Source organism: Lepisosteus platostomus, chromosome 6 (genome assembly GCF_059453375.1).
Source record: "Lepisosteus platostomus isolate fLepPlt1 chromosome 6, fLepPlt1.hap1, whole genome shotgun sequence".
In the NCBI taxonomy this organism is placed as follows: domain Eukaryota; kingdom Metazoa; phylum Chordata; class Actinopteri; order Semionotiformes; family Lepisosteidae; genus Lepisosteus; species Lepisosteus platostomus.
In genome coordinates this window covers 24,313,763-24,338,516 of record NC_142616.1, presented here as the reverse complement: position 1 = coordinate 24,338,516, position 24,754 = coordinate 24,313,763, and the positions used below count along the sequence as shown (strand labels likewise).

Below are 24,754 nucleotides of genomic sequence, written 5' to 3'. Positions count from 1 at the left end.
AAACCATTTACCCTTATCTGCTTGGCTCTAAATTCCTCTCCATCTGAAGTGAACCTTCATAACACTTGATGAAAATATCTCAAAGTGCAGTGTTTATTTTTGGTTAGGTAGTGATGGAGAGGGCCAAGCTAATTGTCTGTAGATCTGGACCTCTGAGGCAATAAAAAAATTGAGTTTATTTTTAAATCCAGCAATGACAAAGAAGGGCCTGCAGCCAAGCTTCAGAAACCAACACTTCATCAAATGTTTTTCTCTTTTTTTTACTACACGTTTACAGTGAGGACTTCAGGGATACTATTGGCATTGAGGGACACGTTCCTTTTATATTCCTTTAGCCCCCTCATTATGATTGATTTCTTTGCTGAATGTACATAGGAACCTTCTCACAAAAATATATAAATGCTACCAAAGCACATGCTCCTTAATTCAGCCTTTCCCAAGTATTCAGAAACACATTACAAATCAATGCGGCTAATATCTTCTCTGTTTCAACAAAGTGTCATGGTGTCTTCACCCTGTAAGAAATCTAACAGGCAGCCTGTGTTGAAATGTATAATCAAGTCTTTTTTACCTTCAATTGCCTGGATGCACCTGACAATCTCGAGCCCCTTACTTTTATGCTTTCTGTCTGTGTTGACTGCAGTTCACCCACCTCTTCCTCTGTTATCCTTTCTTCTTCTTACTAACCGCTCTTTAATATTCATAGCCCCACTTATCTGTTTACTCCTTCCTACTCTGTTTGAGAACAAAGGATGAGCTTGGAAATTGCAAATTGTCGTGAAGCTTCCGCTCAGTACTAATGGCTCACAATCAGGATTCGTTTTGCTTTATTATATGAGATGAGCAGGGACTCTGGCAGGGTTTGTTCAACTTCGGTCCTGTTGTTTTGTCAGCAACATTCTCAAGAGAGGAATGTCATATCTCCAGCTAAGAGTCAATTACATTTTACCAATGGCTTGTCCTACTTTTACAACATGAATTAATGAACCTGTGTATTTTTGTGTGTACAGAGCAACCTCCCTCTCCCAGTACAGGCCAAGACAATGTAAAAAAATTCAGTGTGTGCTGCCTTTGTTGCCACACACTTTCATGTTTCCAAATCCAATATAAAACTGAATTTACTCAAGGAATTCAGCCATATGCAGAGATACAGTATTGCCATAAAAGAGAGTTCATACAGTGAAAAGTAAAAAATGTTGAAATCAACACGATGTTCATTCTGTTATATGAAGACGAAAGGGTGTTTTTAAAGTGACAATTTCAGTCACCCCCTGTACTTGATCATACAGATATGAATGTCCTGTACCTGATTTTGCAGTCTGTTAATCAATCTATTGAGCAGCCACACCTCCTTCCCCATCTCAGGAGTGGTGATTAGAAAATCCACATCATGGCCACACTCCTTTCCCCTAAAAAGAGAACATAATCAAATTTAAAATATGCATAATGGTGAAGACAGGCAAAGTTTCCTCTTCAGTAACACTTCTTAAACTTCTTAAGACTTGTCCTCAGTACTATAATACTACTAAATATGGTATTCCGAAGATTTTATTTTTAAACAACTAATTGTTTCTACATCATTGACTAAAAAGCTTTTCTTGGTACAGCTTTCAGAATCATTATTATTTTACATAATTGGATTATTATAAAATAATTGCATTAAAACAGAAACAGTAGCATTATTTTTCCTTACCGCTCAGACTACAAAGCTGTGTTTGCAAAAGTGTTTGCATGAAAATGATATTGTTAGGAGAGGTCAGTTCAGACAAGATGGAGACTACTGTCTGAACTACATTGGCAGACAAGCTGTGAGGAAAGACCTGCTGTTCACAGTCACCTGACCAACTGGTTTAAGACAATCGGTTGGGTGATTTATTAAAAACTAGGAATCTGAAGCTTCCAGTGTCAGTCAGCATCTGCTGTCTGGAAAGAGAGGGCAGATGTCCTGAAATGCAGACTGCACCGGAGGGAGAGACAGAAGCAACTGACTGAATGACTGACTGACCAAGCAGGCAAAAAAGAATGTGAATGTTGAGCTTTTGAGTTCTAGACACATGAGTTTTTGGAGGAGTCTCAGAGAGACTTTGTTTTGGAACCAGTAAGCTCCTACCGATAGTGAGGGATTTTTGATTAAGTCAAGTCAGTCGCTCAAAGAGGAACTTTAACTTTTGTTTCGCTGTCAATAAAACCATAAAATCTCTTTACCTTATCGAGGATTTGTGTCTGATTTACCTAGACCTGTTTATGACACCCCACGCCAGGGTGGGTCACACTTATTTTCTGATCACTGCATATTGTAAGTGCACCCATTAATCAGACATTAGTGGCTATCTCACTGATTCATGAAAACAACAAAGTGAGAACATAAGTATAAAACTTTTTGAAACATAGGCAAACTTAATTTTGTTGTCAGTGTCACGATTGTAGTCCCTCTTCCTTAAGGGCGCTCCGGCTCTTCCTTGTTTGCCTCATTCCCTGCACCTGTCCCCTGTTCCCAGTCCACCTTAAAAGCCAGGCGCTGACGTTAATCCAGGCTCTGCATCTGATTTCCATATCGTGCGAGCCCGGGACCTGGTTGCGTCTGGCTCCGTTATGTTTTTAAGTCCCTGTCTCTGTCCCTGTCCCTCCTGCCAGTTCCGACCAGGTTCCTGGTTTTAATCCGTTTGTTCCTGATGGACCACCTGGTTTTGGACTTTGTCCGTTTTTTGGATTCCCTTCTGGATTACTTTTGGATTGTTTGCCTCGGCCACACCTCCCCGGATCACCAGCACTGCATGGACACGCCCCCCTGTTTTCATCCCCGTATTCCTGCATGACTTTTTTCCATAGTGTTTTTTCCACCCTCATATCGTCCGTATAGGGTCCCGAAAGAACTGTTCGTTACAGTCAGATATTAAAATGCATTTTTAAAAAGTATGCAAGTAGAGCAACCATTGGTTATATCTTGTCATAAAAAGACAAAAAAAAAGTATTGGGATGGCAATATGAGTTAATATGTCTGAGACTTCCTTTCTAATTTTTCCAATTGTAAAGATCTGGCACTGCACTGCAGTTAGCCTTCCAGGATCATTTCAAGCTGAGAAATTCCTCCTGCAGGAGAAAGGCTTCATTTACATATCTAGCGTCAGACAACACCAAAGTCAATGCTGCTCCAACAACACATGTACAATATACTGTAACAATCGCGTGTGTAATTAACACAGCAAGGAAAACTGCTGGGCATAACCTGATTAGGTATTGTCTGAAATTCAGCTCTTTTCTATTTGATATTCAAATCCATTGCGTAATTCTAAAGACAGTAATTAGTGATTATGAGTCTCAATACCTTGCAAGCCAGGGATTGGGAATTTATATATAGTGGAAATCTAGACCAGTGTTAACTCTGTTCAGAACAGTCTATTCATCTGGATAGACTTCAAAGGGACCATACCATTGTTTGAATGGGAGTTAAAAGGATTTTAATAAGTTATATTTATTAATGTACTGTCTATTTTCCAAATGATTGCATTAAACAAAACAGCATGTGTAGCACAAATGCAGGAAAATAAAGTGCAGGATTACTTTGTAGTCTATTCCTCAGTGTGAATTGTATTTGATATCCTAATCAACAAGAATTGTAAAGAATGACAGATGAAAAGCAGAAAGAAATTATTTGTCAGGCAGAAGCAGTTGAGAAGTCTAGAAAGGTCATCACACCATGCCTAATTCATTGTAGGAAACATTAAATGCTCAGCATTTAGAATTCAATGAGCCATGCCAAGAAATTTGAAATTCACTTTAACATGGGGGACATCAACTAGAAACATTTTGATTAGAATAAATGAAACCTGAGCTTCATGTCTAATCGGTGAAAAAAAGAAAATAAACTTTTATCTCATATGCTACTCAATAAAAGCATGAAATTGAAATCCAAGCAGTTTATTTATTGTGAGTCTTGAATTCCTGTCATTTTCTGCTACTGGAAATAAATTCAGGAATCTGTTTCCTGCTGCAAGATTATTAATACGAGGAAATATATCAGGTGAAAAATGTGCATTTGTATGCGTGTACTGTATCCACTGTATAGATGCATTACACTGTAGTACATCTTCTCAAGTCTTCTTGCCTGTCATACCTCACCTCACTCATTATTGCTGTTAACACCATTTCATATTTCCTTGTTTTAAAAACATTTTTGCAGTTGTAATTTCAAATTCAATATGATCAGCAGAGTGCTGGTTTCCACAAAGGACAAATGATTGAAGCAAACCATGAGGAAAAAGGTTAAAATTCTTCCTCTTTAACAACTCTAAAACAAGAGGAAGAATATTATTGGATTCTCTATTGGCTGATTCAGCAGTACAAAAGCACCTGCAATCTCAGGATACTTTCTACCACTGTCTTAATTGGAAAAACAGCAGACAAACGTATGTCCCTGCATACTATTGAGTAATTTAAAATTTATTAGTACAGGATGCACTTTGCTGTGCTTGCAAATAAGTAAATTTTGTGTACCTCCTTAAAAACATTTGAAAATTTGTCTTTCAACTGATTAATTTAAAAATCCAATTTATTTCTGCAACCATGTACACTTAAGCACAAATGGATTATGCTTTTAAAAAAAATAAAACTAGTATGCTCAGAACTGGAAATGGCATCTAGCTGCCACACATCTGTGCATATTCTGCATTTAAATCAACTACCATCAGCATAAAATGTGACAATATGACAGGAGCTTTTTTCCATTGATGAAATGTTTCTTCTCTAATGGCACACCTTGACAACTTAGAATTATTTAGCATTGCTTGCTCCTGCAACCCAACATGTTTACTTGAAAAGTTAAATACATTCATAAAGGCACTGATAGACAGTTCACAAACAATAAATGTGTGCAGTTTAAATATACAGGTATCACATTTTGTGTGTTTTTTTAATTGAAGTATCATCTAGAGCAGTGGGTCTCAAAGTTCTATGGTCCACGGACCACTTACACCAAGTCACAGATGTGGTGGAGCACCTATGCCTACTGTACGTCCACTTCTTACCCTGTAAAAATCATCACCTATTTCTGTACTACAAATAGCTAATATTGAATTAAATTTTATGAAAAGTACTTATATTTTTACAAACAATGCTGTATATTTGCCAAATGTTTTATTACTTAAAAAGTTAATGTGAAGAATGGAGCTGCTTTTGTTGAGCAACCAGAGAAATGATATCTGGATCCAAGCTGGACAACTCTCATGTCCGCATGAAGACATCACATCAAGCACACCTTCTACTTCCTTGAACATCACATTTATCAAGCTCTTGGAATTAGAATTACAGCACTGCTGGTATGGTTCACAAATTACGTCACTCGCATTTTCACTTCTATTCTGCATCTTACTCGCACTTGTGCTGTCACTGTCGTCACTATATTTGCGTTTCGGAGTCCCAGATTTGAGCCAGTGCTCCATAATAACCCTTCTGCTTCGACTGCTTCTTTAAATTACACCTTTAACTTTCTATCAAAGATATTCAAAAGTAAGAACAAAACGGCACGAACAATAATCAGTGCAACGGTCGAACCACACTCACATATCAAAACGAAAACAGCGTAACCACACAATCATGACAACTAGTGATGTACGGGTTGACTCGGGTTCAAAAAAAGATTTTAGATGGGGTTGGGCGGCTGCGGGTTGATATATGACAAAAAACGATCGTTTGTATCTTAAATTAAAGTTATTTTAAGGTTTAAAACTGATGTTTTACCATATTTAAGCCCCAATTGGTTGTATCACAAGGCAAAGTGGGAGAAAACGTAAGCAGTGTATTACAAAGAAACAATACAGAGAGAGAGAAAAAAGAGCCAGGTGGGAGATGTTTGGCGAACTATTCAGCACAACAGAGGAAAAAAGCACAGGTTACGTTATCTGCATCAATTGTGAAGCACTTTACAAAATGACAGTCACAAGACTAGGCTACTTTGGTCTGTTTAAAACAAGGAATCTGGATATGCTGTTTCAATAAACGTTGATCAATTGAGTGTACGAATATTTTTCTGTGTAATTTGTAATGGAGCGGGTTCAGAGAGGCTTTGGGTCAGTACTTTTATTATTTTAAATCGGGTAGGGCGGGTGCGGGTCAAAAAAAGCGAGCCCGTGCATCACTAACGACAATAGACATCGCCGCCAAACTGACTATCTCGTTTTCAGTGTGTGACATCATTTCATTCGTGGTGCATACAACTAAAACACTGAAGCGATAGGCGCTGATGAGGAGAATGAAGAGGCGAGGTGGTCCGCTATAACTCAAGCTTCATTAAAACACAAAGGCAACAGAAGGGTACAGCCAAGGAGAATGAATGGAAACTTTGCCCTTTCGGCAGACCCTCAAGCCAGCCAGGCTGACTAGGCTGGTGCTCGGCCCATAACTGACGCACATGGTCCCCTTAACGGCTGGTGAAACCCCGATACCTATAATCAACACACAAGTCCCTCCTCCCACTTTTTACAGCTTGCAGTTCTTAACAGCGCTCCTAGGGGCAGCCCCTTCATTGCGAACACTACAATATTATTTTCTTTGACTTAAACAGTGCAGATTTGCTTTTTAAGAAAGATGATTAGGTCAGTCCACGGACCACCTGGCACACGCTCCCAGACCACTGGTGGTCCACGGACCACACTTTGAGAACCACTGATCTAGAGCATCTACTGTATACTGAGTGTACAAAACATAAGGGACACCTTCATAATATTGCATTGCACACCCTTTTGCCCTCAGAACAGCCTCAATTCATAGGGACATGGACTCATCAAGGTGTCGAAAGCGTTCCACAGGGATGCTGGCCAATGCTGACTCCAGTGCTTTCCACAGTTGTGTTTAGTTGACTGGAAGTGGATCTCAACTCCGAATAGCTTGGATAGAGATCTGGTGACTAGACAGACCCCTGTATTAAGCTGAATTCATTATCATGTTCATGGAACCATTCCTGGACAATCTCAGCCTTGTGGCATGGAGCATTATCCTGCTGAAAACAGCCATTCACAGATGGATACACTGCTGCTATGAAAGGACACCCCTGAATGGCAATGATGTTCATTCGAACGTTGCTCCACTTCCATCGAGGGGCCCAACGTGTGCCATGAAAACACACCCCTCACCATCACACCACCACCGGTCTGCAATGTTGACACATGGCATGATGGACGCATGGACTCATGGACTCGTGGTTTTCTCCATACCCTAGTCCTCCCATCAGTGTGAAATAGCAGGAACCGGGATTCATCAGACCAGGCAATGTTTTTTCAATCCTCCCGTGTCCAATGTTTTCATTCTTTAGCGCACTACAACCACAGTGTCTTGATTTTTGCTGAAAGACGTGGAACTCTGTAAGATCGTTGACCGCTATACCCCATCCGTGTCAAGGTGTGATGAGTTATGTATTCTTTCATGGGTATTTCAGTGCCAATGTTGTACTGGACTGTCTGTTGATCTGCACAATCTGCACAAGCTGTTTTCTATCACTGGCTGGATGCGTTTTAGATGGTAGACCATTCCAGATACACACAGGACACTGTTGTCTATCCTGACAAGTGCCCCAGTCCCAGCTGAAGAGAAACACCCCCACAACAGGATGCTGCCACCACCGTGCTTTACTGTAGGAATGATGTTCTTTGGATGGTAAGATGTATTGGGTTTTCGCCAGATGTACTGTTTTGCATTCCGGCTAAAAAGTTCGATTTTGGTCTCATCTGACCACAGCACCTTTTGCCACTTGGCCACAGAATCTTTAACATACTTTTTAGCAAAACAAAACAACAACATTTAGTTTTTTTCTTGCCACCCTCCCACAGCCAGATTTGTAGAGCACTGGTTATATTGTCGTCACATGCACACAATGACCAGTCTTTGCTATAAAGCCCTGTAGCTCTCTCAAAGTTGCCATCGGCCTCTTGGTAGCCTCTCTGATCAGTCTCCTTGCTCAGTCATCCAGTTTGGAGGGAAGACCTGATCTAGGCCAGGTCTGGTTGGTGCCATACGCCCTCCACTTCTTTTGGGATGCCCTAATGAGCTCCAGTGCTCTTGCATTAACACCATCTCTTACCGCTCTACATTCCACACGTGGAAGGAGCTCATGAGGGCCATCCCAAACGAGCCCAGAGAATCCTCTAGAAACAGTTGCTTTTATTCTGACCTAATCAAAATTACCACAATTGATCACAGGTGGGAGCCAATTAGTTTGTTGTGTGATCTGTAAGGTGACTGGTTATACCTGAGCAAGTTTACAAGTGCATCTGTAAGGGGGGTGTTCACTTATCCAAATAAGGTATTTTACTGTTTTTAATATTAATGAATTTTCAGAATGATTTAGAATTGTATTTTCACTTGTTAGGTTACTATGTGTAAATAAAAATGGAACAAGCCTAATTTAATTTGTTTTTATTTTCAGAGTGTCATACAACAAGAGGTACACGTTTTGAAAGTGGGTGGTGACTTTCTACACCCACTGTACATTGTGAAATCCAAAGAAGCCATGATTTTATGACTGTTTTTTTTCTTATGTCACCTTTTCTTACATTGTCATGAATTGCTTGTCCAGTATAAACATTTTTACTCTATTTGAACACCTGCTCAAATGTTTTCCCTGTAGCAGTTTTTCTAGATGCTACAGATACATTTTTTTCAAGTGTCACTATTCCTGTGTGTCGTATAGGTTTGAGAGTTTGCAGAAACCATATAAAAGCCCCTGGAGAAGCTCAGTAGTGGAAAGCTTTGTGACTTCATGGGTCTCCTGGGAATTGACCAGAATGAAAAACCTGCGTTAATATGAAAATAGACTATGCAGGTTCAACAGCTGAATCTCTCTTCATCTCATTAGTACTGTCAGGAGAGGTCTGGAACATGACTCCATTGTACACTGCACAGTACTGAAATCAATTTCTCTGTGGTTCAATGGAGTCCTGAAGCCATCTAAACATCGCCCACCAGAATCCAGCTGTCTGACTGATTTTAGAACTAGTCTGACCTCGCTAACCTGTCATGTTTTTAACTGATTTTTTTATTAACTGTGTTGCGGGCTGATTGTCTTCTTAGGCCATATTTGTCAGAACAAAATATAACCATTTATTTCTTTATGTACAACACTGTAAAATTTAATGTAAATTTTATGTAATGGGCAATATATGGTAATGAGATTTTATTTTCTGCCTTTTTACATGATTCTGTTCTAGACAGAAGTGCCAAGAGGCAAAATGTGTCCAGTCTATACCTCAGATGACTGGAGTGGCCCGAAGGATGAATATATTAATGTTGTCTTAACACCACTCATCTATACTTAGGGAGATTTGCTATTAAAATTCCATGATTAAAATCTCTCAACTGATCAAAAAAAAGAAAAATGTTCAAAGTAAAAACAAGACAATGATAAAATTTGTATGCTTCATTCTTTTATACCTGCTGTGTAGAGAATTTCATTTAAAGTGCCTTCCAGCCTACTAAATAAACAACAGCATTACTGTCAGTTCCAGGGAGAAACAACCCATCCTTTTAAAATAGGCTGGTTTTGCATTATTTAATGCAGCACAAGTACTGGAGGAAAATACTTCAATACTACTTGTTATTGGTAAACCACTGAAATATCAGTATCGTAAGCACTACAAGTTGGTTTTAATAAAACATCATGAAAAAATATGATTATAGAAAAAATATTTTAAGATTTGTTAGACCTCTAAACAACAACAAAAGAATCCTTTGCACTTTGCAACACAGTATTTTTACACACATACAGCTAGTTCATTTACTTCTTTAAAAGCAGTACCTTTCCATAACAGAATTTCAAGCCCCCTCCCACCCATCCCAATAATAATAATTGCTTACACTTATATAGCGCTTTTTGGACACTCCCCTTAAAGCTCTTTACAGGTAATGGGGAATTCCCTCCACTACCACCAATGTTCAGCACCCACATGGCGGCAGCCATAATTTAATTATAATAATTGATTACACTTATATAGCGCTTTTTCTGGACACTCCACTCAAAGCGCTTTACAGGTAATGGGGACTCCCCTCCACCACCACCAATGTGCAGCATCCACAGTGCGCCAGAACGCTCACCACACATCAGCTATCAGTGGGGAGGAGAGCAGAGTAATGAAGGATTATTAGGAGGCCATGATTGATAACAGCCGATGGGGAAATTTGGCCAGGATGCCGGGGTTACACCCCTACTCTTTTCGAGAAACACCCTGGGATTTTTAATGACCACAGAGAGTCAGGACCTCGGTTTTATGTCTCATCCGAAGGACGGCGCCTGTTTACAGTATAGTGTCCCCGTCACTACACTGGGGCATTAGGACCCACATGAGTCGCAGGGTGAGCGCCTCCTGCTGGCCCCACTAACGCCTCTTCCAGCAGCAAACTTAGTTTTTCCCAGGAGGTCTCCCATCCAGGTACTGACCAGGCTCACACCTGCTTAGCTTCAGTGGGTTGCCAGTTGTGAGTTGCAGGGTGATATGGCTGCTGGCATATTGTGCCAGTATGCTCACCACACCATATATCAGCTATTAGTGGGGAGGAGAACAGAGTAATGAAGCCAATACATAGATGGGGATTAATAAGAGGACAAAATTGGTAAGGACCAATGGGAAATTTGGCCAGGACGCCAGGGTAACACCCCTACTCTTTTCGAGAAACGCCCTGCGATTGTTAATGACCACAGAGAGTCAGGACCTCAGTTTTACATCTCATCTGAAGGTCGGTGCCTTTTATTTACAGTATAGTGTCCCCGTCACTACACTGGGGCATTAGGACCCACGTGGACTGCAGGGTGAGCGCCCCCTGCTTCCCCCACTAACACCTCTTCCAGCAGCAACCTTAGTTTTTTCCAGGAGGTCTCCCATCCAGGTACTGACCAGGCTCACACCTGCTGAGCTTCAGTGAGCTGCCAATTGGGAGTTGCAGGGTGATATGGTATTAAGCATATATATTAAGTAATACAGATACCTGTACATTAGTAGTATGCAAAGCAGGGAGAAACCAGGGAATAATTACTTGTGTTACAATATGAATATAGAGGAATCTATGAACAACAAAACAAGCTTTGACTGCACACATGCTACTCTGTTTCTTCAGTCGGGGCTTGCATGGATATTGTTGTGTAACCTTTTCTAAGCCTCTAAAGATAAATTCCCTTTGTTAACTTAATTTACACCCAATACAGTATATCAAAAGACAAAGGTGTTTTTTCAAAGTCTCACAATCAGAAAAAAAAGATCAGAACAAAGAGGACTCCAGGTTAAACATTAAACCCTTGGCAGATCCATTAAAATAAAACAAAAGACCTCAGCTTAGTGGTTTATTTCTGTTAGCATTAAGTAATTGCTGAAATTAAAATCTTTCTCAGGGCAAATCAAAATCCCAGACCAAGTTCTTTTTGCTTATTAATTTGCTCAGCAGTATGCCGAAAATGCTAGGGGGCAATTGCTTAAATGCAGCTTTGTGTTTTTATACTGACAAAAGTCTATAGTGTAAGAACTACCCGTTACCCATAACTTTGGAGTGGTACTGTATTATCAAGCTGGAGAGTTTTCAGGAAAGCTCTCAGATGGCTTCTACAGACAAACACAGTTTGTAATTACTCTGGACTTGCTAAGAACCGTACAAGATAAAGATGAAAATAACAGTATTCCTAGTGGTTGAATAATCAGTGTCTTGACGTGTCCAGACTCATTCCTCCTACTGACAGTTCTTTAAAATGATGATCCATGGTGTTTGGTGGAAGTAGTAGGATTTTAAAGTTTTCCAAAAGAATGACTCTTAGCAGGGCAGCACAGAGACATGGTGCTACAGTGGATAGCATTGCTGCTTTGTAGTGCTAGGGCCCAAGGTTCTGTTCCCAGACTTCTATCTGTGTGGAGTTTGGATGTCCTTCCTGTGTTTGTGTGGGTTTTTGATCTATACTCTAGTTTCCTACCACATTCTAAAGACATACTGATAGGTGAATTGGCTTCTGGGAAAATTGACTGAGTGAGTGTCTGTATCTGTGTGTGCCCATCGATGGACTGGTGCCTTGCCAGTTCCTTTGTGACCCTGTATTGGATAAAGTAGTTAGAAAATGGATGAATGGATGACTTTTAACAGAAATAATCTGGGTTTCCTAATGCTTAGGTATTTATTTCGGATACAGTTTTAACTTAGCTAATACCAACTCAAATGTTTTTTTGAGTCACAGTGCAGAAAATAAGATGATGGATCCAGACCTGCATGTTTCATATTCAACCCATTGTAGCCCAAACCCCACGATGGTTCACACCACCAGCTTTTGAAATGATCTGATACTGTACATTTTGCACAATAAAATACAAACAAATCAGAATGGCATTATTGTTCATTTGGGAGATGGTTACATGATTCTAAGGCTGACTCCAAAAACCCAAAATACATTATACAGTATATAAGGCCTATAGGAATATTAAATGTCAGCCTTTTCTACTTTTGTGCAACTTTCTACTTGTTTGACCAGTACACTGAGGATGTGTACATTACATTTAAGGATTTCACTTGTCTAGAAGCAGAGCAGGATACTCCAGATATTCATTTAAATGCTTAGTCAGCCCATGAGCCAATACTCAAAGGCTGGTTTTACTGCTAGCAGGAGTCACACACAGAGTTGAATGCTAAAGCTCTTTCAGTTGACCAATAGGTACAAGTCTCTGATCAGCATTTGTTCTCTTTAATTTTCTCCTTTTGATAATTACAAGCCAGACATTGACCATCTTATTAAGATGACTCTTTGGTTGTGTTGCATATGAGATATTGAATGTCTGTATATCTTTGAACTTTACCTTCTAAAGCCACCAGTCAGCGTCACGATTGCATCTGGCGCAATCAAGCGAACTGTTTCTTCTACAATCTGTCCAATTGCTTGGGCTTCTGCTTTACAGACAGCAGCTGAAATATCATCATAGTACAGAAAACCTGTGGAAGGCAGAGAAATAAAAACATTCATTAACCTATCCATCCAGCATTCACTCAGCACTTATCTGCTCTGTTGTATAATGGGGAATAGCAGATGTTATGTACGAAAATTCTGACCAAAATCCCAATTCTGGGAATAGCCGGATGAAGTAAATGGTGAGAAACAGACATTATTCTGAATTAATCTCAGCAGTGGAAATTGATCGTCATCATATGTTGCTGTGCTTTTTTCAAATTGGCAAAAGATCTTGAATATGTTTAGTATTGACCAGACCACAGTTTAATGTTTCATTTACAGGACTGCATCACATTCTGCAGCCTACTGTTTTTCTTTACAGATTCAGGTATCCTATCCAGACATAAACCTCGAATGAGGTATACCTCTTCAATATAGGGAGTAAGCCCATATAAATCATCTCAGCAAATCAAAGAGTGATTTTTATTATGTTAAACAGATGTGGTTTGTTAAATCCAAGAGCTTTTAGAAGAGTCCCAAAGGCTGTTTTTGTAGGTAAATTAAAATATTTTTTTTTCATTGGGAAGCACAGAATCAGAAATAAGTCAGTGTTTCTCAAAGTTTCAGGATAACATAGAGCACCATGCAAGAAACACATGACCCCTGTCACTGTACCTACTGCTAGCACAAAATTCCTTTTTGATATACTACATTATTCCTCTATTTTTATTTTTATTAAGACAACCATTTTTGCCTATAAACACTATTGTTTAGATACTTGTATAATTACATTACAGTAAAATCCATTGAAATGTTCTCATTTAAATATTTTGCACTATTCTTTAAGAGTTAATTATAAACAATTTTTCATAAGTTAGATATTGTTCGCAAATTTAGGTAAATTCAATAAACTGGGGGAATAATCAGCCTTCCATAACAGTATCTGTGAGTATGCTATAGCAGGAAAAGGAAGTCTAATAAGTCTGAATGTGCATTTCCATAAAGCAATTCTAATAACTTTTTTATATACTGTATATAAAAGCAATTCATATAAACATAATACAGATATGAGATAATAATGTTAGATTCTGCCAAAAACCAATTGCTGTCTCTCAGTTTTCTGTCATCAGGTCCAGCTACATACTAACACTACCTTTTTTGACCATAAAATATCACGTGCAAGTTCAAAACAACAAAGCTGTGCTACATCACTTTTTGTACAAGAAAATACTTTACAGTAATACACTAGTAACGGGACTTCCCATAGGTTATCAATAATAATGTTTTTTCCATTGAGACTCATTTCTTTTGACTTATGATCTGCTTTCTTGCTGACTCCTAAATGCATTACTTATGGCTTTCCAATACTGCCAATATAATAAATGAGCCATTTCCGAAATAACGATTGCTTCCACTCCAATGTTACTTTTAAGACATTGATTGACTCTGAATTACATGCTGAGGGGTTTTATTAGAATTCAATATCTGACCATATTATCTGAAATATGCACATAAAAGAGAGAAAGGTTGAAAATGAAGACAGTTCTCTTACTGTTTCACTACAATATTAGATCTGACAATAAAGTGTGGGTTTGCAGTATAGTCAGTCATCTGTGGCCCTGTTAGTACATTTTTATTAGCTCCTGCAGAAAATGAAAAGGTAATTATCTGAACCTCAAAGATTTATATGCACCAAGTGTTGTTAAAATAGAGCTACAGTTTTGTTTTTCCATAACTGTGTTTTCTGCAATAAAATAATTACGTTTTAAGCTACTGGTATCTCTTAGGTTTCATCTTGTTTAAAAGCATAGCCTTAATTGATAAACTCATCTTAAAAATAAAAGATCTGAATGAGACTTACAGACCATGAAACTGCCTTGCTGTATACAGTAGCAGGAGGATGAACATATTTAATGTTTGCTACCGATTAATATGTGATAAAAACTCTTCTGGTTCCCTTTAAACAAATTCTCCTTCTATGTTTGCCCACAGTTTAATAGCAAAATAAATCTATTAGCATTCTCTGTTTACTATATTATTGAATTTAAAGCTTTGCCATTGACATTTAAAATTGTTATTGCAAAGTGTACCCATTATATGCAGAAACTGATTCTTCTGATTCTTGTGTATAACACCCATATTTTCCTCTACTTTCCCTACTCTTATTCCACTACAGATGTAAGTGTTGTAGCTTTTCACGTAATAATCCCACAAAGTGAATTTGCATATTCTTTTATATGGATGGTGCATAAAAATATCTCAAATTAATGCTCTGTTTAACACAATGTAGAGAAGACTTTAGATGTCTGTTTCAACCAGTTTTAATTGAGCACAGAAGCTAGGGTTATAAAATGTATTTTGTGATTCTCAAACCTTTGTCTGAACAAAGTGTAGCAAATGGTAATATGAAAAGAAAAATTAATTTGTTTTTTGACTTTTAAAATCTTTGTAGTATGTTTCAGCATGTAAATATCCTGAAATACAATGATTGGATTATTTCTTATTTTCATATCTAAACTGAAACTGAAAACGGATAAACTGAAACTGTAAGGATTCATATTAACACAGTCACTAGTCAGCTATCCACTTGTATTTAACATGATTTGGTTTTATCTTCTTGAATTTATTTTTGCTTACTTTTGCTCTGTTTTTCTAGGAGTCACTTTGAGTGTTTAAATGTTTCAGTGCAATTGTAGAAAGTATCGCTTTTAACCTTCGCAGGTGTTTGAAATATGAATCAAGATTAATGAAACATTTCTATCTCACGTTAGCATTTTAGTTCTTTACCCATATTGATAAGTGAACTGTATTGGCAAAGACATCAATATCTTCACAGCCAATGAAACCATCATGAGACACAAAAACAAATTTCCCTACATATTAATACCTGCTTTCTGCATTTTTGTAAAATGTATGGCGTTGTCAGCCTGAACTTCCTCAAGCGAGTGAAATCCTTTTCGGTACCATTTCTCTGCAGTTTTCAGACCAACTCCAAAAACACTTGTAAACAGCTGGTGGCAGAAAAAAATAATTACAAATCAATTTTTAGGCAATGAACAAAATGAAACACTGGAGGCTTTAGCTTGGAATGGGTAGGGTGGAACAAAACCAAAAACTGTTTCTAATATGACAATCTGGAATGAACATATTCAAGAGACATGCATTTACATGGGCATTTAATTTCTTGCCATCCTAAACAAAAAGCTTTATCGAGTAAAAATCAGGAGATATGACTGTGATGAAGTATGAGAGAAGAAATGCATCAGCATGTCTTCATCCACACCTAAAAAAGTCTCCAATATTGAAACATTATGTTTTTCGTCTTTCTTTCTACTTTTCTGTAACTTTTTCAAGCACGTATAATTTTTCAGTTGCACAATTCTGGACACATGTACAGTATTCTTACCTGTAGACAATCAAAAACTGTCTAAACAGAAAGATGTTATGAAATCCAGTTATAAAATACCTGTACCTACATATATCTTTCAAAATGTTTGGATAGGTATGCTGACCACCAAAAGTATCTCATAATTTAGGACTGCACCAAATTCACAAGGTTATCATGAAAATGACAAAAGGTTTTTTTTTTATTGGAGCTGCACAGACATTTTATTGAACAGATACAACATAGGCATGCATGCTGTCACTTCAGTATAAGCCTCCAGGAGGGGAAGCAAGTAAGATGCCAGGACTTGATCAATGTAGCACTACGCAGTCAAGCTGCCATCAATCACTGCAATTGGAGCTCTGTAGCAACTTGACAATCCTTCCCAGACCATCACACTTGGACCTCCACATCGACTGGTCTGTTGTACACAACAATGATCGTCTCACTCTGTGCTTCTGCATTACACTCACTGACATCCATCAGTGGGGTTCAAAACAGCTCTGATTCATTACTAAGGAGGACCTGGCAAGTCTGCCTGATGGGACACTCCAGCATTGATATCACAAAGGTATTGTTCTGTTGATAAGAGGGGCATATTGGTTCCTTCCTGTGTTAATGTTTCTCTGATCCTCTTACTTTTTACCATTTAATTACCTGGTCAGGTATCTCTCTAGTGATAATCTTTTTTAAGCTTTTGCTTTTAAAGCTTGTGTACAAAACAAAAATATTTCAGTCTTAAATAAATTACTCTGCATCCTAGTGTCAGATCTACTGCCTGATACAGTACATAAATGTAATATAACTATAAAATCTCTCTTTCCACACACATCTACTGCTTCTCTGTTTTTTTTATTTTAAAATTAGATAAATTATTTTAAAATGAAAATATATTAAAGAAGGCTATCCCGTTACAAGGGTTTCTGAATAACAGAGATTGGAAGCAGAAATTATGAAATATTGAATTTTATTTTGCATTTTATGTCAATTAGACCTAAGAGATACTAAATAAGAAACAACAAAGAAAATGTTTCACTGAAGGACAATCACTGCTCAATCTAATTTAAAGCCCATTTCTGTAATGTTCATACATACTGTATACATTTTGAGTCTTTGATCCCACTTCTCTTTCCCATATACTGTACTTTAAAAAGGAATAGGAACTGAAAGAAAGATTCATATCACATGAAGCATACTGACCTTTATAGTTTGGTATCTATCATCACATAATACATCCTGAACTTTAGAGCATTGTCCATATTCAAGAATATCCTATGGAAGAAAAAAAATATTGATTCCCCAATACACCACGAAAAGTAATATTGTTTCAACGTTGACTCATTTTTTTCACTTAATGATGCCTATTTGACGTTTTGTGATATTTTTCAGTGCAAACTAAGTCAGAACAGTTATCAAAGTAGATATTGTAAGTTGTAAAAATAATACATCGTAATATTTCAGCTATCTTTAATATTAGATCCAATGTATATTTACTATATACACATTTACTAAGTGGAGAAGATATGCTCACTGCAGTTGCGAAATCTAAACATTTTCTTTGCAGTCTAAAGTTACTTAGTATTGGCACATATAGGACAGAAATAATTCACATTTAGTTCTCAATAATTTCACATTTATCATAAAACAAACACCATAGAAATTATGATGTGAAGAAATTCAATACAAGTGCTGAGATTTCTAAAAATATTTTAATTGCAAATCCTTCAAATGAAATATGAGTCCCCAGCATGAATAAGGAGAAAATACAGAGCCCACTTTTAATATGCTTATGCATGAAGATTGCATTTCTGTTTTTAATTAGTTTTTTTATCTTTTCATTCTGTTTTGTGTTCTCCCTCTCCCAGCCTAGGCTCCCATGGGATGTGGGGATAATGTATCTTGAGGCGAGAGAGCAGAGCAACAGAGCTGCTGGTTTTTTCACAGACCAAGGCCGTGCACCATGGGCTGTCTGAATGGATAGACGCTCACAGCTGGATGGAAATTCACTTGTCAGTTTTCTCCCAGGGCTCCCTTCACAGCAGAGGGGATGAGAACGGGAAAACTCTGCACGTCTAAAGGCATAAAATGTCACTCATCTCACATGGAGCAACGTGCACATCAGAGACAGCGCTGCTGAAACATTCCGCTACGGCACACAACAATCTGCTGTTTACAACTTCTGCAGCATATTATGTATATCATTTTTTTTTATTTTTCTTTCTTTGTAATGTTGCTGTTGAGCTTTCAATTCTCAGCACTGAATTAAACAGCATCCACAAGTTAGGAAGAAAAAAGACCATTCATCAGCACCTAACATTGTGTTTATAATATCGAGGTAATATGCTGTGTACCAGAAACACTACTCTTCCTGACTTTTTTTAAGCACTAAATGAAGATCTTGTTTTTAAAAAGCACAGAAAGAAGGAGTTACTTCATATTGGGGTAAGTCTTAAACCAGTCAGGTTTCTGTTTTTGGTTAATCAGTGAACATGTTTAATGCAGGTACTGTATGTGAAGAAGGAAACTCTGCTTCAGTGAATGCACATTCTTTCATAAACATGCCATGATGTTTTCTGACAGTGTACAATCGCTTTTCCCCCCTCTGTGTATGAATAAGGAGTCTTAACTAGCCCAAGCAAAACTACTGATGACAGGTGGGTGCTCCTGAGGTATTTCCATGTGAAGGGTCCCAGACTAGAAAGCAGAAAACCTGTCAAAAGAGATGGCACTTAGGAAACACATCACTGGAATATTACCTCAATGACAGCTTTTGTTTGGTCTCCAAGACAAGGCAGGCCTTCCAGGTCTTTTGAGGAGCTGATAGCATGAGGCAGAGATTTCAGCAAAGAAGCTGCTCTCATGAATGCCAGACAGGGTCCTTCACTCTCATTGAACTCAGCGTTTTCTGCCAGAATTGCAAATGCATCCTGCAGAAAAAATACGTTGGGGAAGTTTGTGCAAACTTCACTTGCCATATCTCAAAGCATCTGACCCATCACAACAGGCAGAAGAACAAATCTAACATTTGACAGAAAACTGAATGAAAGGGTTTCTTGAATTGAAGAAGCAACGACCCTTCATTTTTGAGTGTTGGGGTGGAATGTGTTATTTTGCACTTATTCATGCCAATAGAAGATGGAAACTATCATTGCTTAAAACTGGATGGTGATGCAGGAGTATTTCAAGCAATTTAAATGTGACAAAAGAAAATCAAAATCAGTTATTACCCACATATTGTACTATTTACACTTGAATGTTTCTGTCTGAAATACATTATTCAGATTTTCTTTCTTCAGACTTGGCAGCATGTCTGTCTGTCACAGAATTTTGATGGAGAGCCAGGCATGTAGGAACTGCTGCTCTAAGCCTGTAATATTTGGGCTGTTACAGAAATCATAGGGTTACTGAACTGAGCATTGTAGTTCTGCATCTAGCAGTACTGCCAGTTAGCAGACTGAATAGAATATTAATGAATTTTGTTAAACAAATGAATGTACACTATACCTGTATATACATTTTTCTAATAATTAAATAAAAACTGTACTATGTTATTTCAAATCGGTTTGTAAACAATCACACACAGTATTCAGAAAATTGAAACCAAGAGGGGAATTAAATTTGCTTGAAGGGAAACTTAAATTGTCAAATCATGTGCATGAATCTGTTACTGTTCAAACCCAATTGTGGGTCCCTGCCCATATTTTTGACAATATTCAACATTTGTATTAAAAACAAAAACAGGCCTATTAAGAAGGTATTATTAAGAAGATACTGATCAGAAAATGTGTATGCCTAAGTCAAAGTACTCAGTTTAAAACTTAAGGACAATAAATGAGATTTAACTGTACGTAATCTCATGAAGCAAAGATATATCAATCAAGAATTAATAGGTTTATCCTGTTTATTCCTTTGACCAACATTCAAACAGCTTTAACGATCTCTTGCACTTGTTTCTGAAAACTGATGAAAAGCAATTAATAATTATTTAGCTCCTAATATGAAAATAATGTACAGTCAAAAGTAAAGAAAAAAGTCAGATGAGAGCTGGGATGCAAAACAGAGGCATTAGTCTTCTTGCATGGAGAAAGCATGGACAAACTCCATTGCCTGTGTTGCAGACACATGTCAGAAGCCATCCCATAGACAGGTAAGAGACTATACAAATCTTTCAAAATATACAGTACATATGCAAAACTGGTGACCCATTTAGTGGCAATTGTTAGCGCATGATTAGCAGTAGTACATCTAAGCCCTCAGAGCCACCACTGCCCCCCCCCCCACACACACACACACCATTGTTACAAAGCAAGTTAATTAGTTGTTTCAGCTTTATTTTAATTGGGAGTATGGAGGGTTCAGACCCTGCTGTGCAGAGAGCAGTGAAAAGAAAGATGTTTAATTTAGTGCTGTTCGGTACTTCAGTCAAGAGACGGGGGAACTTTAATTATTTTAAAATTAAACCAATGAAATTTAGAAGCAGATCCATGTCGGGAATGATGACTTTTGTAAATCTGTATCACAGGCTGTGTATCCATTGGCTGCCATGGGTTTTGGATGCTTCTATTGTCAATAAGCAGGTGTGTTGTTCTTCTAAGTGTTAGAGAGACCATATGGTTCTAGGTTCCATGGGACAGTTGTGATATTCTTAATTTGCCACAGCACACATTCTAGTGCTATTATTAATTGTCTTTCAGTAGATGTGCTCTGTAGAGATCTCCGTTTGAGAAGGTGTCATACTTTGACAGCAACTGTCGCATTTCCACTCTCTGAAGACTGACTAAAAAAAAAATCATCTTGGTGGTTTTTGTCAGGAAGGCCACTCAGAGCTCATTTGCCAGTCATTATCAGAGTCAGAAATTAGCAACAACAAACATTTCTTGATTGGAAATGGGATTTTCTTTTTCCCTTTCAACCCAGCTGTTTAACATAAGTGAAAGGGACAACAAAAAGTGTCAGGTAGGCTCCCTGCAATCATGAAGGGTCACAAGGAGGAATATCTAAGAACAGAAGCAGTGTAGGGAGGAAACGCAAAGCCCAGGGGACTTGGAAGACCCCGGACTGCTGTGCGTATTGTCTCTGCACGCGTCATCACATGATCAGCCAGCCTTGTGACTGTCACCGTCACAAACTGGGAAACTGGAGGAACACAGATGTTTCTTTGAAATGCCAGCCATCTTGAGCACAATAGTTTAGTTTAGCTTTTTCTAATTTATGAAACACTTCAAGGAATTAATAGGCCACATTCCTCACGCAGCACTGCCTGCCTCAACCCACCCTTCTGTAGAGCTGGGAGTGCCTCACCATGTGTGATTTTCACTTCTGTGCCAGTTTGCTACTGACGTCAAAATTACCGACCTTATCTTTGTGACATTTTGTATTTATTGTTACCTTAAGGCAAGTATAGTATTTATGTTAAAATAAATCATTAAAATAAAGCTAAGCACTCTTTGTGCATTTTATTAACACACAGCTATGCCCCCAGACTATTCTAACAGAATGTCAGTGATGTCAGCAGGGAATTAAAAGGACTGAATAAATGTTAGCTTGATGAATGAAAGTGGAAAATCCCAATGTTTGTGTGTGGGTATCTGTGTAGGAAAGATAAACTTTATGTGGGGATAAAATCTGAGAAAGTGGGGATTTTCCCACAATATAAAGGTGGTATGTTCTTTAATTTTTTTTTTCCTTTCAATCTAAAATCACCCAAAATATTTTGTTTTGTGTCTATTTCAACCCTCTGTGGAATTTCGTTCTGGTATAGAATTCAAGACTAATAAATATAAATGGAACTGGAGATGGGAACACATGTCTGTATAGGATGGCCCAGTGGTGCAGTAGTTAGCATCACTGTGTTGCAGTGCTGGGGCTCTGGGTTTGATTCTGGGCCTGGAGTGCTCTCTGCCTGGAGTTTTTATGTTCCTCCCATGCGTACCTGGGTTTCCTCCCACATCCAAAGGGAGGTTTATTTGCTTCTGGGAAACCTGGCCCTGAGTGAGTGTGTGAATATCTGTGTCAGTATGTGTACTTTGACGGGTTGTCTTTCCATACAGAGTGTACCCTGCCCATTGCTTGTCAGGATAGGCTCCAGCTCTCCCACAACACTTTATTGGATTAAGCAGTTGGAAACAAACAGTATCTGTGCACGTGTGTGGAGGGGAGGGGAGATATTACTACAAATTTGAGAACAAAAGTTGAGAAAATGTCCCACAATGCCCCACAAAGATGGTAACTACTAGAAAATTTTAAATATGAAATGGGCAAATATCCATTTAAGGTTTGGAATAAATTACTGTATATGTACTAATTTAAAGGACAAAAAAATCAAATGCAAGTCAAAGGAAAGTTCCCATAAATACAGAAAAACGAATGTATGGGTGGGTGCAAAGCAAGTGTAAGCCTAGACTGACTCAAGGAGTCAGTATTTCTTACTTATTCCACTTAAAACTATCGAATCATACTAGTGCCATATAAGACACTGAGCCCATCTGTAAGTTGCCTACCCTGGCGTGTGTGTGAATAAAGAGTAAGAAAAAAAAACTTCACTTCCATTGGCAACACAGGACTGAATATATTATTATTATTATTATTATTATTATTATTATTATTATTATTAATAATAATATTAATAATAATAATAGTTTTTTCATTGATTTATGCTTTTTTGCTCATATGGGAACACTATCTATTTATCTTATATTAAAAAACTACCCTTTTCTATTTTTATTCATGTATTACAGCACGGATGGTAAACCACACCACGGATTTGACGACTTCCTACTGTCTAGTTAATCCCCAAGAGCCGTTGAGTAGCAGAGTTCACAGGCAGGGCACACAGAGGAAGGAGAGATGGCCATTTCCAGCCAGCAACTCTGTTAATTCAGGGTGCAATGAACCTTGCAAGGCATTGAAGTGAACCTGCAGAGCACCACTGTATTTTACATCTGTGCATGTCCGCTTTGACCCCCTCACCACTGAGGCAAACATTTTGAGAAGATATTGAACATTGTTCACTAGCCATGAGGGACTGCCCTTATATTATTGTCCTAAATAAAGCATTTTGCCTTCACAGCACAACAGTGCAAAAGTTTTCAAACTAGTCTCTGTTGGCAGATAAGAAAAGTATTTTGAACTTCATTCCCATCAACAATCGTGATAAACCTGTTTGAGCTGTGTCTCAGGACACAGTACCACTCATATTATGGAGACATTAACTGCACTCTGACAGGGAGAGGACAGATATCTTAAAAGCAGTGAAAGAGGAATCATTGATGTGAAATACTAAGTGCTAAATGTCTTTGTAAGAACACTGACCACAATATTCTTTTGTGCAATCTTATCCATGACCTCCAGACTTGTGGATTCTAACGAGTAACATGGCTCCAGAGGAAAGAGTGTCAATGTTTAAAACTCTTATATATTGGAGGAAATTTTATTTCACACAGTGAAGTGTAACATTTCTGTTGTCTCTCTAGGGATGTGCAGTATGCACAATATATTTGATAATTTCTCTGCAAATTAAGCAGAACTACAAAAACACACAGTATACTAAGACTAACACTCATCAGGAAATAGTCTGGTGTTTTCTGAAGAAATCTTAATTTATAGTTTCTGAATGCAAATTATTTTATTTGCATCTAATAATTCACAGTACATTCAAGACAAAACACCTTCAGGATTTTTGTCATATCAGATTACAAGCTGAGGTATATTTAATTCATATTAAATATGGGTGAAATTTATTAGTGGTTCATATTACAAATAGGGCTTGCATTTGTATATTTATAATCAAACGTCAAAGATTTATAACTAAATGGGTTAAGAATACTTGCTGTGCTGAGCCAGCAGCAGAAAACAAAGCATTTGTCCATTTCTTGAAATATAGGTTAACATTAAATTCTCCTAGGAAATCTAAAAGCTGTCACTTCTTATGTGCATATCACACTTAAAGAACCCAAATTACTATTGTGTACAATCTGTATTATTTATTACAGTTGTCAGATGTCTTTTCCTCCTGTTTATTGTGACATAAAGTAAATTCAGCAAAATGTTGATGTACAGATGTATTTGTTTATTATAAACCATGCATAATGCTATTTTTGGAAGCTTTTTTTTTCCTTCTGCTTTCGCTTCATTTTTGATAACACAGCTTTTACTGTTCACAATAATGGAAAACTAAGGAGACTGATGTACCTCTAACATAATTTATAATATGAAATTGACTTTTAATTCAGCGTACACAAAATCTGTTATTTACTTGCCCTCTAAATATCTGGAAATCTTCTCTTCCAGCTTATTTTCCAGCCTTGCATCGCCCAGATGGCGTTGGTAAAAATCCATCATTGTTTATGTGCAAATTCACCTCAAGTGTTTTCTAATTGTACCATCTTTGTGCACTACAACCAGCCCCTGCCAGATTTCATGTTGGTTTCAGCTGTTACTCTTTCATCATTGCATATCTGCAGATGCTACTA

The 24,754-nt window shown here is 37.8% G+C and overlaps 1 protein-coding gene and 1 long non-coding RNA gene across 11 annotated transcripts in view; one reads left to right on the top strand and one right to left on the bottom strand.

Moving 5' to 3' along the window:
* Positions 1-24,754, bottom strand: part of dntt (deoxynucleotidyltransferase, terminal) — an 88,633-nt gene that overhangs the window by 34,050 nt on the left and 29,829 nt on the right. For all 10 annotated transcript variants that reach the window (XR_015939510.1, XM_088634992.1, XM_088634989.1 and 7 more), the window contains 5 exons: positions 19,040-19,210; positions 17,484-17,555; positions 15,786-15,909; positions 12,810-12,942; positions 1,307-1,409 (listed from right to left, as the gene is read on the bottom strand). Coding sequence is in view for 9 of the 10 variants with exons in the window: in XM_088634992.1 (XP_088491118.1) it covers positions 1,307-1,409; positions 12,810-12,942; positions 15,786-15,909; positions 17,484-17,555; positions 19,040-19,210 (603 nt within the window). In the remaining variant the exon portion in view is untranslated. The remainder of the gene's footprint in view (positions 1-1,306; positions 1,410-12,809; positions 12,943-15,785; positions 15,910-17,483; positions 17,556-19,039; positions 19,211-24,754) is intronic.
* On the top strand, positions 19,141-24,376 carry LOC148661363 (uncharacterized). The gene is made up of 2 exons (XR_015939511.1): positions 19,141-20,860; positions 23,021-24,376. It is a non-coding gene; the product is annotated as an uncharacterized LOC148661363 (long non-coding RNA).